This window comes from Nerophis ophidion, linkage group LG01, assembly GCF_033978795.1.
Source record: "Nerophis ophidion isolate RoL-2023_Sa linkage group LG01, RoL_Noph_v1.0, whole genome shotgun sequence".
Taxonomy (NCBI): Eukaryota; Metazoa; Chordata; class Actinopteri; order Syngnathiformes; family Syngnathidae; genus Nerophis; species Nerophis ophidion.
Window position 1 is genome coordinate 82,464,858 of NC_084611.1, and position 17,673 is coordinate 82,482,530.

General features: G+C 40.4%; 1 protein-coding gene across 1 annotated transcript in view; it reads right to left on the reverse strand.

Annotated features, from left to right (window-relative positions):
- Positions 1-17,673, reverse strand: part of LOC133560660 (voltage-dependent T-type calcium channel subunit alpha-1H-like) — a 190,098-nt gene that overhangs the window by 47,060 nt on the left and 125,365 nt on the right. Inside the window, exons 15-22 of the mRNA XM_061913434.1 lie at positions 15,655-15,742; positions 14,139-14,326; positions 8,845-9,144; positions 6,547-6,647; positions 6,329-6,452; positions 3,256-3,324; positions 2,955-3,139; positions 2,750-2,876 (exon numbers count right to left, since the gene is read on the reverse strand). Of these exons, the coding sequence (XP_061769418.1) occupies positions 2,750-2,876; positions 2,955-3,139; positions 3,256-3,324; positions 6,329-6,452; positions 6,547-6,647; positions 8,845-9,144; positions 14,139-14,326; positions 15,655-15,742 (1,182 nt within the window). The remainder of the gene's footprint in view (positions 1-2,749; positions 2,877-2,954; positions 3,140-3,255; positions 3,325-6,328; positions 6,453-6,546; positions 6,648-8,844; positions 9,145-14,138; positions 14,327-15,654; positions 15,743-17,673) is intronic.

Consider the following 17,673-nt stretch of genomic DNA (forward strand, 5'->3'; position numbering starts at 1 on the left):
ATAAACCATAAGAAGAACCTTAAATTGATCCTGAAACACATGGAAAGCCAATGCAGAGATTTTAAAACTGGTGTAATGTGAGACCGCCTTCTGGTTTTCGTCAGGACACGTGCTGCTGAATTTTGGAGTAATTGCAAATGTTTTTTAAGGAAGACCAGAAAGCAGGGTGTTACAATAATCTAAACGACTTGTAATAAAAGCATGCATTAGCGTCTCTGTGTTGCCCTGAGAGAGGACTGGGCGAACTCTGGCTATATTCCATACTTTCCAGCCCTCACGATTTTCACGGTAGACTCCCGAATTTCAGTGCCCCTCCCGAAAATCTCCCGGGGCAACCCTTCTCCCAAATTTCTCTCAATTTCCACACGGATAACAATATTGGGGGCGTGCCTTAAAGGCACTGCCTTTAGCGTCCTCTACAACCTGTCGTCACGTCTGCTTTTCCTCCATACAAACAGCGTGCCGGCCCACTCACATAATATATGCGACTTCTGCACACACATGGGTCAATGCAAGGCATACTTGATCAACAGCCATACAGGTCACGCTGAGGGTGGCCGTATAAACAACTTTAACACTGTTACAAATATGCGCCACACTGTGAACCCACACCAAACAACAATGACAAACACATTTCGGGAGAACACCCGCACCAAATTCGGAGGTCTCAAGGTTGGCAAGTCTTCTATATTCTTAAGATGATAAAAACCTATGTTTGTTATATTTTTTGATATGTAGCACAAAACTAAGGTCAGAGTCCAAAACAGCGCCCAAATTTTTCCCTTGTAGTGATGGAGTTAAAGACAATGATTGTAGTTTAGATATGTGTTTCTCACTCAGGTGTCTCAGGGCCGATGACTAAGACTCCAGTCTTGTCCTGAAATACTTAATTTAGGGCAAAATTATGTAGAATATGCTTTGCTACAGAGTTGTGTTCAGATAGTTTAGAACAGGGGTATGCAACCTGCGGCTCTAGAGGCTCTTTAGCGCTGCCCTACTGGCTCCCTGGAAGAAAAAGAAAAAGATGGGGGGAAAAATATATTTTTGTTTTAATAGGGTTTCTGTAGGAGGACAACATGACAAAATCTTCCCTAAATGTTAGAAATCCCACTGTTTATACTAAATATATATTATATTATATTATATTATAATATATTATATATATTATACATGATTCTCTGATGAGAGTATTTGGCGAGCGCCGTTTTGTCCTAATTTTGGTGGTCCTTGAACTCACCGTAGTTTGTTTACATGTATAACTTTCTTCAACATGCCAGAGAAATACATATTTTATGCCACTCCTTTGTCTCATTTTTTCCACCAAATGTTTTATACTGTGGGTGAGTGCACAAAGGTGAGCTTTGTTGATGTTATTGACTTGTGTGGAGTATTTATCAGGCATGACTGCAAGCTAATCGATGCCAACATGCTATTTAGGCTGGCTTTATGTACATATTGCATCATTATGCCTCACTTGTAGGTATATTTGAGCTCATTTAATTTCCTATGTCCTCTGTGTATATAATTTTTATCTGCATTACTCATGATGTATTATCTGTGTGTAATATTGGCTGCATTTCTGATGGTTGTTTGTGTGCCATGTTGTTCCAGACCACAGCAAACGTTGACCAGCTTGCATAGATTCTAATAAATTTATTAAAAGAAGACAGCCCGCCATTTCCTTTAACTTGAACACACAATTCCAAGACAGTCATTCAGAGGAGTTATCTCACCCTCTTAGAAGGTTTACTAATGTTTTCTAATGTAAAAATAAAAGTAGGCTAATATAGCTAATATAGACACTCAAATCTTTTGTTGTCTTCATTATTGTCATGTCTATGTGATCATGTTTTGTTTTAGTCATGTTCTGTTTGTTTTTTGGCCACTCAGTTCCTGTTTTTGCACTTCCTGGTTTGTTTTGTCACCATGACTACCCATTAGTTTTGACCTTTCCTCATTTCTCACACCTGGTTACACTAATCACCACATTATTATTTAAGCCTGTCTGTTTCTGTTCTTCGTCCTGGCAACATCACGGTCTACCACCTCCTTCACGCCATCTATCACCTTCTATGTCTTCCATGCCAATGATCCATGCCCCTTGTCTTTTTCCAAGCAAGTTGTTTTGTTATTCATGCCATTGTGCAAGTGTTTTTGTTTTATGTTCATAGTTTTGTTTCATAGCCAAGTGTTTGTATCTCCTTGTGAGCGCCTTTTGTTTATTCCTTTTTTTGTAGTTAGTGATAGATAATAAAAGATGTCTTTACCTTCATGCCATCTCCGGGCCAAGTTCACTTGCATCTCGGGAAAACAACCATCTCATAGTCCAAGTATTGACAATTATAACACTTGTATAAGACTTTTAAAAGTCATTTTGATAGTGGGCTAATATAACTAATACAGACACGTACATCATGTGTTGAGTTCATTATATCACTTATAGAAGGCTTTTCATTTTTTGCAGCTCCAAATTGATTCATTTATTTTTTGGGGACCAAAATGGCTCTTTCAACATTTTGGGTTGCCGACCCCTGGTTTAGAATATATTGATTGACCTATATTGAATTGGTATCTAAAATGTACAAAATGTATTAAAATGGCCCCGCATCCTTTAATTTTTATTGACGCGGCCCTTGCTGGGTAAAAGTTTGGACACCCCTGCTCCAAAGGATAGTATATCTAAGTTGACTTTCTACAGCATTGTCCCTTGACAAGATATATAGGCTTGCTAAAACACGAAGGTTGTTACCTGCACTCCCAGGATTCCAAAGACGATAAAAAAAGCGCAGCAGATAAGGACGATGTTCCCGATGGGCCTGAGGGACGTAATCAAAGTCTCCACCACCAGCTTTAGACCCGGAGCCCGACTTATCACCCTGCCACACACGCACACGGAGTGGTCAGGCCAGCATACACACAAACAGGAAGTGGCGAGAACTGGCATACACACACACCTGAGCGGCCGCAGGGTGCGTAGCAGACGCAGCACGCGGAGGATGCCCAGGATACGATTTCCCCCCGCCGACGCCACCGAGACCAGGATGTCCACCATGGACACGAACACCAGCAGTCCATCCAGGATGTTCCAGCTACTCTGCAGGTACACACCCTTTCCAAAGTAGAAGCCCATTGCTACCACCTTGACAAACACACACACACACACACACACACACACACACACACATCAGCCTGAAGCAAGGTAGAAAAATTGCATTCTTCTCAGACAACAATGAGGGGGACTTTTGTTGCGGATACCTTGATCATCATTTCTCCCACGAAGATCACAGTGAAGATGTAATTGGACACGCTGAGGAACACTCGCTCCTGTAACACACACACACACATACACACACACACACACACACACAGCGAGGAACATTCGTCACTTTAAGGGTCACAAGTTTCACTTTCATTTTGCGGTCGTTCCAGACAAAGACCGGGGGGGTGGGTAAAAAGAACACCGGCAGATGACGCAAGATAATAAAAAAAACATAGCGGGAACCTGAATTAAATCGTCAGGGTGGATAATAGATGAGAAACTATAACTTCACTGGACGTGTACTTTTTAGTGTCGTAAAATATTATTTACAGGACACAGCAATGATATCAGTGGGTATGCCTTTCATTGCAAGATGTGTTTTTAAGTGTAAATATCAAGAGTCAAACAGAGCAAATAATGAAGTCCATTCCCATTATTTGAAAGCTCAGCTGTGAGTAAAGTATTCATGGCTTTCTACGCCCCGGGTTATTATTATTACTGTACCAGAACACTCACAACATTAATGAGATGACATCGGTTTACAATGAAGTCCTCACTGTAGAAAATTACTGAGAGAAACACTTGAGTGGCAAAAGAGTGACTGATCGCCATTTCTGCAGCTCTTGAAAGCCCCCAGTTTGATATCACTCAGCTGATTAACGTGAGTGTCTGTAAACACTACACATTTTAGGGTGTCTTTCCATTTGATTGACACTGTCAGACAGATATTGGCTGAATACTGTGATCAAACAGAGTTGTTGGGATATTATGACAGCTGAGAATAAAAAAAATTCTACTTTTAACACTGCTTAAAGGCCTACTGAAATGAGGTTTTCTTATTTAAACGGGGATAGCAGGTCCATTCTATGTGTCATACTTGATCATTTCGCGATATTGCCATATTTTTGCTGAAAGGATTTAGTAGAGAACATCGACGATAAAGTTCGCAACTTTTGGTCGCTGATAAAAAAGCCTTGCCTGTACCGGAAGTAGCAGACGATGTGCGTGTGACGTCACGGGTTGTGGAGCTCCTCACATCTGAACATTGTTTACAATCACGGCCACCAGCAGCGAGAGCGATTCGGACCGAGAAAGCGACGATTTCCCCATTAATTTGAGCGAGGATGAAAGATTCGTGGATGAGGAAAGTGAGAGTGAAAGACTGGGAAAAAAATGAAGAATATACAGTGGGAGCGATTCAAATGTTATTAGACAAATTTACCAGGATAATTCTGGAAAATCCTTTATCTGTTTATTGTGTTACTAGTGTTTTAGTGAGATTATATGGTCGCAACTGTACAACCTGAAGGTCGGCCCCGCACCTTTCTTCAGCACCAGTCGACAGGTGGTGGCGATGCCTCATCTCTGCCCTTCGCAAGGGACCCTCTTCGAAACACGATCTTTCGAAATGATCGCTGCATAAACACTCTACTTTGTGTGTGTGGTCCAATCCAACCGTGTTCGCTTGACCGCTCTGTTCCATAGTAAAGCTTCACCGTCATCTTTCGGGAATGTAAACAATGAAACACCGGCTGTGTTTGTGTTGCTAAAAACGGCCGCAATACACCGCTTCCCACCTACAGCTTTCTTCTTTGATGTCTCCATTATTCATTGAACAAATTGCAAAAGATTCAGCAACACAGATGTCCAGAAAACCGTGGAATTATGCGATGAAAACAGACGACTTATAGCTGGGAACGATGCTGGAACAAAATGTCCTCTACAAAGCGTGACGTCACGCGGATGCATCATCATACCGCGACGTTTCAGCAGGATACTAACTAACCTAGCCGTATTGGCATGTGTTGCAATGTTAATATTTCATCATTGATATACAAACTATCAGACTGCGTGGTCAGTAGTATTGGTTTTCAGTAGGTCATTAAATTATTATATGACAGTTAAAAATTAAAAATATTTATTATTTAAAAGTGGTCAACTTTTTTGCACTAGTACGACAGTTAAGAATGTTTTACTATATATGTATGTGTATATATATATATACATATATATATATATATGTATATATATATACATACATATATATATATATACATATATATATATATATATATATATATATATATATATATATATATATATATATATATATATATATATATATATATATATATACATTTGACATATATATGTGTCAAATTCTAACTTCAGAGAAACAGTGTCCTCTGCAGTGGACATCTTATATCACTTTGGAAAATGTTGATTCTCAAAAAGGTTAGCTGACAATTTAATGTTTAAAGATGTAAATACTTCACAAATTGATGCTTTGCCTCCTTGGCGTCAGATATATTTTTTGGGTGGCAGTTTATCAAGTCGTGCAGCTTCTCATATTAATTGTGTTCCCCCGCAGTGCGGTGTCACCAAACTTTTTTTTCCCCCCTTACTCAAAACATGGATAACAAATCCATTTAATTTCCCAGAGTTTATCCAATGTTAATTAAAAAAGTGGGTTATAACATCACAACTTCTGACCGGCTTTATGCGTCGTCTTGGAAACGCTCCAAGGCGAAGGCGGCGACTTTGCCTTGCAAAAAGCTATGTATAAATTTGAATGAAAACTGCAGGAAATGTCCGAAAAAAAACATAATTTTACCACCTCCCACATACTCCCGTTACACTGGGAATTTTGGGAAATGTAGTTTATTTCCAGACTGGCCAATTTCAAATAGTGCCAGCCAAAAAACAACACTGACCAAGTTTACATTTTGTGAATTATATTTATATAGCGCTTTTCTCTAGTGACTCAAAGCGGTTTTACATAGTGAAACCCAACATGTAAGTTGCACTGGGAGCAGGTGGGTAAAGTGTCTTGCCAAGGACACAATGGCAGTGACCAGGATGACGGAAGCGAGGCTCGAACCTGGAACCCTAAAGTTGCTGGCACGGCCACTCTACCATCACGGCATGATTTTGCTACTGAAATACTGCAGAATTTATAACACTGCTACACCCATGGTATCCAGTAAGATGTACCCAATGAAATCTTAGGTGTGTGTGTGTGTGTGTGTGTGTGTGTGTGTGTGTGTGTGTGTGTGTGTGTGTGCGTACTATGCTGTGCGGCTGGATGTCAGGCCGTTCCAGGGCGATGGTGATGCAGTTGAGGAAGATGAAGAGGAGGATGACGTGATCGAACATCTTGTGGCCGATGGTCTTCTGACACCACAACCTGAAGCTACAAAGAAACGAGGCGGCCGTGAGCGTGCGTGTTTTCCGAGGCGCGGACATCACTCTGCCGAGCACGAGAGGTGAGGGCGGCGGGGATTTACCGGTTGTGTGGAGCGAACACGTAGAGAGACCACTCTTCATGCTCCAGGCACCACTGAGGCTCATACGGCGCCAACATCTTACGCAGCTTTTGATACAGAGTCTGGAAAAAGAATGCATTTAAAAAAAAAATCCATTTAGTTATTTATTTTTTTATATTGAATTTTGCCTTAGAAAAATATTTCAAAATGAGCTGAATCAGTAGTTTGCTTTCTACTTTATTTTCCCCATTTGTGTACATGCTGTTTATGTAGAACAAACGTTTTAGTCCTTATTTTTAGGTTTGTGTACATTTTGTAATGCAAATATTCTACACATAATAATGAAACAGCAGTAGTTAACAACATTTAGAAATAAAGTAGTAAAAAGTAAACATATCAGTTAGTGTGTGCATCCTTGTTTGTTTGAATTGAAATAATAGAATTGTCACAAACTGTTGCAACACACAAATATCGCCAGTCGTCCCTCACTTCACTCTGTTGCTCATTTTTTTTAAAGCACATTCTGGGTATTTTTGGCCTATATTAGGCATTTTAAGCATATAAATGGTGAAATGAACTAAAAACATCAATACTGCAGTCGTACCAATCTATATAGGTATGTGTGTATATATATATATATATATATATATATATATATATATATATATATATATATATATATGTGTGTGTGTGTGTGTGGGAAAATTCACAAGACTACTTCATCTCTACAGAACTGTTTCATGAGGGGTTCCCTCAATCGTCAGGAGATTGAGGGGAAAAAAAACAAAAACAATTTTCTGACAATTGAGGGAACCCCTCATGAAACAGTTCTGTAGGGATGAAGTAGTCTTGTGTTTTTTCCCACACATACATATTGCGCTCTACCTCGGTATCGAGCCAGTTCTCTGGATAATCCAATTAATATATATATATATATATATATATATATATATATATATATATATATATGCATACTGGATGAAAAGAATGTGACTAAAGGCTGTTATTTCATGTTATTTCATCTATATAGGTATGTGTGTATATATATATATATATATATATATATATATATATATATACATATATACATATATATATATATACATATACATATACATACATATATATATATATATATATATATATATATATATATATATATATATATATATATATATATATGTGTGTGTGTGTGGGGGAAAATTCACAAGACTACTTCATCTCTACAGAACTGTTTCATGAGGGGTTCCCTCAATCGTCAAGAGATTGAGGGGAAAAAAACCAAAAACAATTTTCATATATATATATATATATGGATACTGGATGAAAAGAATGTGACTAAAGGCTGTTATTTCATGTCTAGAGGGCTTTTTATAATGCAATTTGTTTTTATATTGAAGGTCTGAATATGTTTTTCTAAGCTCAAGCTACGAAAATATTTGATTTAAAATGAATAATTCCTACTTGGTGGAAATTAATTCACCACAGTCCAGCCTGGAGCCAGTTAACAGTGATAAACAAGGGTTTGCTGTATTATAAAAGCTGTTAAGGTATCAACATGTCATTTATCACAACTGAGAGGTTTCCGTGAAAAATGTGTGAAAGCTTTTTATGGGATTTTACTGGACTATTTATTTATATTTGAATGGTTTTATTGAATTTGTAGATTATTTTTCCAGGTTTTTTGAATCGTTCTTTATTTTCAAAATTATTTTTATTATTATTTTTTATTGTTATTTTTTGTTTACTTATATTTATTTTTATAATTTTGTCTTTATTGTTTTCTGTTTGATAAAGATACATTTTTAAATCTGTATTTTACCCTATTACAACATACTATGCATAATAAATATTATATGATTTACTTTTACAATTGCTGTATATTGCCCACTTTTGAGAAAGACTATTATTTTTACTACACTGTAATTTTAGGAATACTTTTACCTTTTTTTTGTTCATGATTGGCTGCCAGATGTAACGTAAGGCTGAATTGCCAGAAAATGAGGCAGAATAGGAGTCTATTAAATACACTCTACACTAATATACCACAAGGTACCATTAATTAATAGCACAAAGGAGGCAAAACCAAAACCTGAGCTGTATATACTTATTATATTACCATGAATTGATTAACATGGACCCTGACTTAAACAAGTTGAAAAACTTATTCAGGTCTTACCATTTAGTGGTCAATTGTACGGAATATGTACCGTACTGTGCAATCTACTAATAAAAGTTTCAATCCATCAATCAATATTATAGTGTAGTACAGTGATTACTGTCAAAAACATCTCGACATTTTCCCAAAAGTTGCCAAACCTCTTCAATCTCCTCGTCGTCCTGGTGACCGCGGTAAAGTGACGTGTTTGGAGCGTTGTGGTTGTCGTGGTCCGGCAGGTGGTAGGTGGTACCGTTGCAGTCGGGCGTGTGCAACATGGGCACCTGCAGGTAGTCCTGCTGGTCCATGGACTGTTCTCTGCTGCTGGACCAGGAGCCCGTGTGGGTGTCGGACAGCAGGGACTCCATCTCCCCCGATTGGCTCCTCCTGTGCAGGCTGGGGGCTCGGCCCATGCTGGTCCAGCTGGAGCGCCGGCTCTCCGGCCTGCTGTCCCAGGGGGGCTGTGTGGAGGGGAGACCCATACGCTAGTCGTCCATCATCAGGTATGAAATCTATTTACTATGGAAATTCCTATAGAAATGGTCTGTTTTAATGCTGCAGTACTAAATACATCACAGCCTATCATAGCAATCCCCGTAATAGCATGGACATACGACCCCTTGTCACTTTTTGTTGCTACATATCGTCTTGTTTAAACCACAAGCATTTTTTAAGTGGACAACCAGCAATATGGGTTGGAAACAGGTTGTGGGGGTGGCGTGGCCTGCGGACCTGCAGCGAAGCAGGGTGTGCCAGGACCGGCTTCCAGATCAGCGACAGGTGCGTAGATGGCCCACCCGGGCCTGCTTGTCTAATCACCTGTCTCTCTGTTAAAAGGCAGCAGCCTTTTAACCCTCTCAAACGCCTGCTGGCACTGCTCCGATTCGCTGCAGGTCCACAGGCCACACCCTCTCCACACAGGTGTTCAGAACATTCTAACTGAAAATGAATACAGTGAGTTTAGCCCCAATTTTTTTTGTATTCACAAAGGATCTAATGTTTAACATTATGACACTATTTAACTCATTTTAGCAGCATATCAAGTTATTTTTTAGAGTAGTAACTTAAATTTTTGGGCATACTGATTTCTCTTCAATTGTCTAAAAATAGCTAAATTCCTCAGGCGCTATAGCTCTACTCAGGTTCCCACGGACAAAGAGAGTTATGATGCCAAAGATCTCTAATTCATACCGTATTTGTCTTTTGGTGAAAAGTTACTCTCCAAATGGGTTTCTTTTTTGATTGATGTTGTATTACTGCATTTTCCCATGTTTAATTAAAACACTCCTCCTCACAATCAGACATTCCTAATAATAATTTGGAAATTAAGAATTTTGTAAAAATGGTATAAAGCAACAAAAAATAATTAGACAATATACCCAACAATTAATTCAGAGCTGGGCAAATATTTTGACTCGGGGGCCTCAGTGAGAGAAAATATGTGCCTGGGGGGCCAATGTGTATGTGTGTATAAATGATATATACACTGTAACGGTCTCACGCTGTCGCGTAGGTTCCCAGGACCATCAAGGAAGGACATTGGTTGAGCAGGTGTAGACTTTGTTTATTTTTTCAATCAAAACCTCAGTCCAGGTCGCTTTTCAGCTCCTCTTCTCTGCTCGCTCGTCGTCTGTCTTCGGCTCTCCTCCTCTCTCACTCTGCGTCAGCTGCACTCTTGCTCCTTCCAGTCTCTCCGCCTGTGTTCCTGACATTCACAGCTGTCGCCCTTTTAAACAGTGTGAGAGGATTATTGGATTGTCCCCAGGTGCGAGATCCACGCACCTGATCTTGATTGAGGCCTCGCTCCCGGTGCGTCACGCCTCGCCACTCACTCGCCGTCGGCGCCTCCTCGCCGCCATCTTAGGCCGGGCTCAAGGGTGCCCTGCCTCTCTGTCGGACTGCCAGCTCCACCTCTCCACAGTCCTCCATCGCCAGACGCAAGCCGGGCTTCCGACCGGCTGAGCCTACTCCCCCCTCCTTTTTTGTAAGGGGCGGGAAATGACTGTCCGAGCCACCTGTGTCCCCGGTCCTCTCTTCATTTTCCCCTTGTTCTTTTTTTCTTTCTTCCATTTCGTCTGTGTCTTTTTCTTCTTCGTCATCATGTTCTTCTTCTTCATCATCATCATCATCATGTTCTTCTTCGTCATCATCATCATGGTGTTCTTCTTCATCATCATCCTCATCATGTTCTTCATCATCATCATGTTCTTCTTCTTCATCATCATCATCATGTTCTTCTTCATCATCATCATCATCATCATGTTTTTCTTCGTCATCATCATCATGTTCTTCTTCATCATCATGTTCTTCTTCTTCATCATCATCCTCATCATGTTCTTCTTCTTCATCGTCATCATGTTCTTCTTCATCATCATGTTCTTCTTCATCATCATCATCATCATGTTCTTCTTCATCATCATCATCATCATGTACTTATTCTTTGGGGGGGGGGGGGGCACTCGCCGCCACTCACCTGGTTCGCCAGCTCCTGCAGGAGCCGCAACTTTTGGCGGGACTCCTCGAGCCGCTACCGGCTGCCTGGCGCCAGCTCCGTGAACACGCCCACGAGAGTCCACAGGAGATCGTCCTCTCACGCCTCCGATGGTCCTTCCATGTTGGGCGCCAAATGTAACAGTTTCAAGCTGGCGCGTGGGTTCCCAGGACCATCAAGGAAGGTCATTGGTTGAGCAGGTGTAGACTTTGTTTATTTTTTCAATAAAAACCTCAGTCCAGGTCGCTTTTCATCTCCTCTTCTCCAGTTGCTCGTTGTCTGTCTTCGGCTCTCCTCCTCTCTCGCTCTGCGTCAGCTGCACTCTTTATCCTTCCAGTCTCTCCGCCTCTCTTCCTGACATTCACAGCTGTCGCCCTTTTAAACAGTGTGAGAGGATTATTGGTTTGTCCCCAGGTGCGTGATCCACGCACCTGATCTTGATTGAGGCTTTGCTCCCGGTGCGCCCCGCCTCGCCGCTCACTCGCCGTCGCTGTACAGTATGTGTGTTTGGGTGCCTTTTTTTCATGAACACTAATACCAAGAGTCACAATGTCCGATAGAATTCTAAAAAGGATATGACAGACCACCTCAAAAAAAGGAATGGAATCTTACAGTTTTTTTACCGAATGGGAAAATGTACACTAAAATAAACAAAGTTGGATTTACAATATTAACTACGAACAATAAAACACTGAATATTAACAACATATGAACATCGTTCCTCGACTGACATTTTTTACAGTCAAGCAAAACACAACAAAAATGTAACAAATAGCAAAATATGAATGCAAACTTAAAATATGATATATTATCACTTTTATGTAGAAATTTGTTGTCAAAATCTGCTTCCACATCTGTTTCTGACACACGCGTTTCGGGTTGGCTGCTCTGAAAACAAACCACGCCCACTCTGCTTTCTTCCTCGTCTGAGCTGCTGTGACGTAGATTACTGTAATAACTCGTATAACACTCAAAAGCGCAGATTTCAACCAGTATAATATCTTCCATGGTTCAAGACTTACGATAATTTAAAAACAGCACTGCACATCACAATGGCGGCTACTGTTTTGATGTGAAAGGTCTAAAAAAAGTATGGAGAACATCTGGCGGCCCAATTGAAAATCTTAATGGGGCCATAACAGGTCTGAACTAATTGGTTGTTTTTTTCCTCTCCAACAAAGTTTGTAGTGGTTTTCAAGCAAATACCTGTATTTTGTGTAACCCTGTAAACCAGAGGCGCTCACACGTTTTCTGCAGGCGAGCTACTTTTCAATTGACCAAGTCGAGGAGATCTACCTCATTCCTATTTATAATTTATATTTATTTATTTATGAAAGAGACATTTTTGTTAACAAGTTAATGGTGTTTAATGATAATACAAGCATGTTTAACACACACAGATTCCTTTCTTTCATGAAGACAAGAATATAAGTTGGTGTATTTGATTCTGATGACTTGCATTGATTGGAATTAGACAGTGGTGCTGATAACGTCCGCATTTTCAAATGGAGGAAAAAAAAAGTCCTCCTTTCTGTCCAATACCACATGAAAGTGGTTGGATTTGGCATCTCATTTGTCCAACTTGCATACTCGTTTTTAAACACTTTGTTATGAGAGTAGCATATGTGTGTGGCCCTTTAATGTCTGGCAGCAGGTGAGTGACGTCAGTGAGTGTGCGGGTGGGCAAGCAAGTGAGAAAGCGGTCGTTGAGGGCGGGGGAGAAATACATTGGCATCAAACTCCGTAGCTTGCTAGCTTGTGCACGCTAGCTTTCTGAGACTCTTATTTTGTTAGCACAGGCAGGATGAAACAGGTCTTTTATGGTGAAGACAGGAACTGTGCAGTCGGTCTTTAGAGTTTTGACAGTAGGTACGGAGTCTCTAGAAATAAAATGTGTTTCTCTGCGTCCGCCCTGTTAGTGATTTTTTTCTTAAATATGAGCTTGCAGCAGCCAGCGTCATCTCATAAGATCCTCGGGTGCCGAGAATGTCAAACAACTGACGAAAGTGAAGTCTTGGTATGATTGATGATTGCTCATTTTTATGTATATTTTTTAATGCCTGGCTTGAGATCGACTGACACACCCTCCGAGATCGACCAGTCGATCGCGATCGACGTAATGGGCACCCCTGCTGTAAACTAACAAAGCAATCCACAAACATGGATGGTGATACGGATCAGCCTCAAAATGCAAGCACTTGTTCCTTACCCCAGTGGTCCCCAACCACTGGGCCGCAGAATAATTTTTTATTCATTTTTATTTAAAAAAATAAAAATACATTTTATTTTATTTTTTAAATCTTTTTATTTATTAAATCAACATAAAAAAACACAATATACACTTAAAATTAGTGTACCAACCACAAAAACGTCCCTTTTTCATGAAAAAAATGTCCCTTTTTCATGATAAAGACTTAAAAAAAAAAAAAAAAAACTAAAAAAAAAAAAGGATTCCAAAAATTGGAGTGTGATGTAAGCTTGGACCTTAAATCCTACTTAATCTTCTTCCCTTTATGCGATTTCAAATTACCAGTATTGAAATCAGCCTCCTCCATTTTGAGGGAAAGAGTCACTCGTGATGTCACGAGTTTGACCAGGCGGTAATACTAAGCATGCGCTAATTATTTTGCGAAGCGAGTTTGACCCGGCAGTAATTCAAGGCAGGCGCATACTATATACCCTGCGGCAATTCAAGGAAACACGGTATTCTCAATGGAACATTTAAAGTTTTGATGTTGTTTACTGGCGTCATATTGCAGTCTACACGTATTTCTTATGTGTGACTGCCATCTACTGGTTACACTTATCATTACGCCATGTACTAAATAAAATAGATTCGAGGTTGGTAAGCACAACCAAAAATATTCCGAGTATTAGGCGCACCGGGTTATAAGGCGCACTGTCGACTTTTGAGAAAACTAAAGGATTTTAAGTGCAGTAGGAGAGGTAAGGTGCAAAGCTCACCGGTGACTTTTGCTCCTCCAGGCTGTTAACTTCCATGGAAGCGGCGCTGGCGCGTCGCAATTGGCCGTACATCATGGTGGGCGTGGCCGCAGTGTGCGTGATGACGGGCAATGACAGGGGAGGAGGCCTGGAGGCTTTCGGGTTGAGGAGACCATTGGGGCTCTGGATCATGGCCTGGATCTTCAGCTCTTAAAGGGGAACATTATCACAATTTCAGAAGGGTTAAAACCAATAAAAATCAGTTCCCAGTGGCTTATTTTATTTTTCAAAGTGTTTTTCATAATTTTTACCCATCATGGAATATCCCGAAAAAAGGCTTTAAAGTGCCTGATTTTTGTTATCTGTAAATCTACCCATCCATTTTCCTGTGATGTCACTGCGTGACGCCAATACAAACATACATGGCGGATAGAACAGAAAGCTATAGCGACATTAGCTTGGATTCAGACTCGGATTTCAGCGGCTTAAGCGATTCAACTGATTACGCATGTATTGAAACGGATGGTTGGAGTATGGAGGCAGATAGCGAAAACGAAATTGAAGAACAAACTGAAGCTCTTGAGCAAATAGCTATTGAACCTATTCGCTTAATAGCTATAGCTATAGAAGCTATTCAGCGATCGCCTTCTAACCAACGATTGCATCTTTTGAACACTGGAGCAACTTAAATCCGTCGATTGGTAAGTGTTTGTTTGGCATTAAATGTGGGTGGAGGGAAAGGCTGGATGCAAATATAACTAGAAATGTACATACAGCTAGCCTAAATAGCATGTTAGCATCGATTTGCTGGCAGTCATGCCTTGACCAAATATGTCTGATTAGCACAGAAGTCAATAACATCAACAAAACTCACCTTTGTGATTTTGTTGACTTTATCGTTGGAAATGCATCTGCTTTGAGTGTCGCAGGATATCCACACATCTCTGTCGTAGCATCGCTATCGTCGGTAAAATGTGCAGAACAAACGAGAGGCTTTCGCATCTTTTGACACTGGTGCAACTTGAATCCGTGGATTGGTATGTGTTTGTTTGGCATTAAATGTGAGTGGAGGGAAAGGCTGGATGCAAACATAGCTACAAATGAGGCATAACGATGCAATATGTACGGCATGCTAATCAATGCACACTCGTGTTGTTACACCCTTCGACAACACACAGACGAGGCACGATGTCTCCAAGGTACGGGAAAACAGTCGAAAAAACAGAAAATAACAGAGCTGATTTGACACGGTGTGTGTAATGTGTTTGAGAAAATTGCGGATTGCTTACCGTTGTAACGTCACGGGTGAAAGGTCATTGCTCCGACAGCAAACAATTGAAAGGCGTTTAAATCACCAAATTCACCCTTTTAGAGTTCGGAAATCGCTTAAAAAAACATATGGTCTTTTTTTCTGCACCATCAAGGTATATATTGACGCTTACATAGGTCTGGTGATAATGTTCCTCTTTAATGTCACACGCAAACACACACACACATTAGTTGTAATGACCACCCGGTCGTTGTGAGGAGTTTTTACCTGTGGCGTACATCTCCCTCAGCTTCTCCTCGTCCTCGTAAGACAGGGACTGCCTTTCGTCGTCTGCCTCTGACCTGTTGGCGTCACCCTAAACACAACAACACACAAGCACGTCACTAACACTAAACTACATGTCAGTCCACTTTTGGCAGCCGATTCCTGTCTTCGAAGAACCTAATGTAAGCGTTTTCGTGACATTGAAAATAATTTAGTCTTCAGTGAAGCCTACGCGTGTTTTCGTGAACAGCAAAAACCCTTTGGAGTCTTCGAATTCCCGAAAAACTGCCCCTTTTGTTCATAAAAAAGGGGAAAAGTTTGAGTCTTCAGTAAAACAAGCATTTTTCATGCACATCAAAGACACTTTAAAATACCTCTTTTCGTGAAAATCGAAGACAAGCTATAAACTGTACATGTTTTTGTAACATTGAAGACAATTTTGAGTCTTAAATTAATCACAGGTTCGGGGGCCATGGTTGAAGTGCTGGCTTTCCAGAGTCGGAACCTGGGGTGGACCGGTCACCTGTGCATCGGTTGGGGACATCTCTGCGCTGCTGACCTGTCTGCGCTGGGATGGTCCTCTGCTGGCTCCACTATGGACTGGACTCTCACTGTTATGTTAGATCCACTATGGACTGGACTCTCACTATTATGTTAGATCCACTATGGACTGGACTCTCACTATTATGTTAGATCCAGTATGGACTGGATTCTCACTATTATGTTAGATCCACTATGGACTGGACTCTCACTATTATGTTGGATCCACTATGGACTGGAGTCTCACTATTAAGTTAGGTCCACTATGGACTGGACTCTCACTATTATGTTAGATCTACTATGGACTGGACTCTCACTATTATGTTAGATCCATTATGGACTGGACTCTCACTATTATGTTAGATCCATTATGGACTTGACTCTCACTATTATGGTGGATCCACTATGGACTTGACTCTATTATGTTAGATCCACTATGGACTGGACTCTCACTCTTATGTTAGATCCACTATGGACTTGACTCTCACTATTATGTTAGATCCACTATGGACTGGACTCTCACTATTATGTTAGATCCACTATGGAGTTGACTCTCACTATTATGTTGGATCCACTATGGACTGGACTCTCACTATTATGTTGGATCCACTATGGACTGGACTCTCACTATTATGTAAGATCTACTATGGACTTGACTCTCACTATTATGTAAGATCTACTATGGACTTGACTCTCACTATTATGTTAGATCCACCATGGACTGGACTCTCACTATTATGTTAGATCCACTATGGACTTGACTCTCACTATTATGTTGGATCCACTATGGACTGGACTCTCACTATTATGTTAGATCCACTATGGACTGGACTCTCAGTATTATGTTAGATCCACTGTGGACTGGACTCTCACTATCATGTTGGATCCACTATGGACTGGACTCTCACTATTATGTTAGATCTACTATGGACTGGACTCTCACTATTATGTTAGATCCACTATGGACTGGACTCTCACTATCATGTTAGATCCCATATGGACTGGACTCTCACTATCATGTTAGATCCACTATGGACTGGACTCTCACTATTATGTTAGATCCACTAAGGACTGGACTCTCACTATTATGTTAGATCCACTATGGACTGGACTCTCACTATTATGTTAGATCCACTATGGACTGGACTCTCACTATTATGTTAGATCCACTATGCACCCACATCTGCGGTCCTCTCCAAGGTCTGTCATTGTCATCCTACTGGGTTGAGTTTTTCCTTGCCCTGAAGTGGGATCAGGGCAAGTTGTGGCTTGTGCAGCCATTTGAGACACTTGTGATTTAGGGCTATATAAATGAACATTGATTGATTGATAACTTTGACAAAATAATACAATGAAAAATGACACAATATGTTACTGCATATGTCAGCAGACTAATTAGGAGCCTTTGTCTGTTTACTTACTACTAAAAGACAAATTGTCTCGTATGTTCACTATTTTATTTAAGGACAACATTGCAATAGG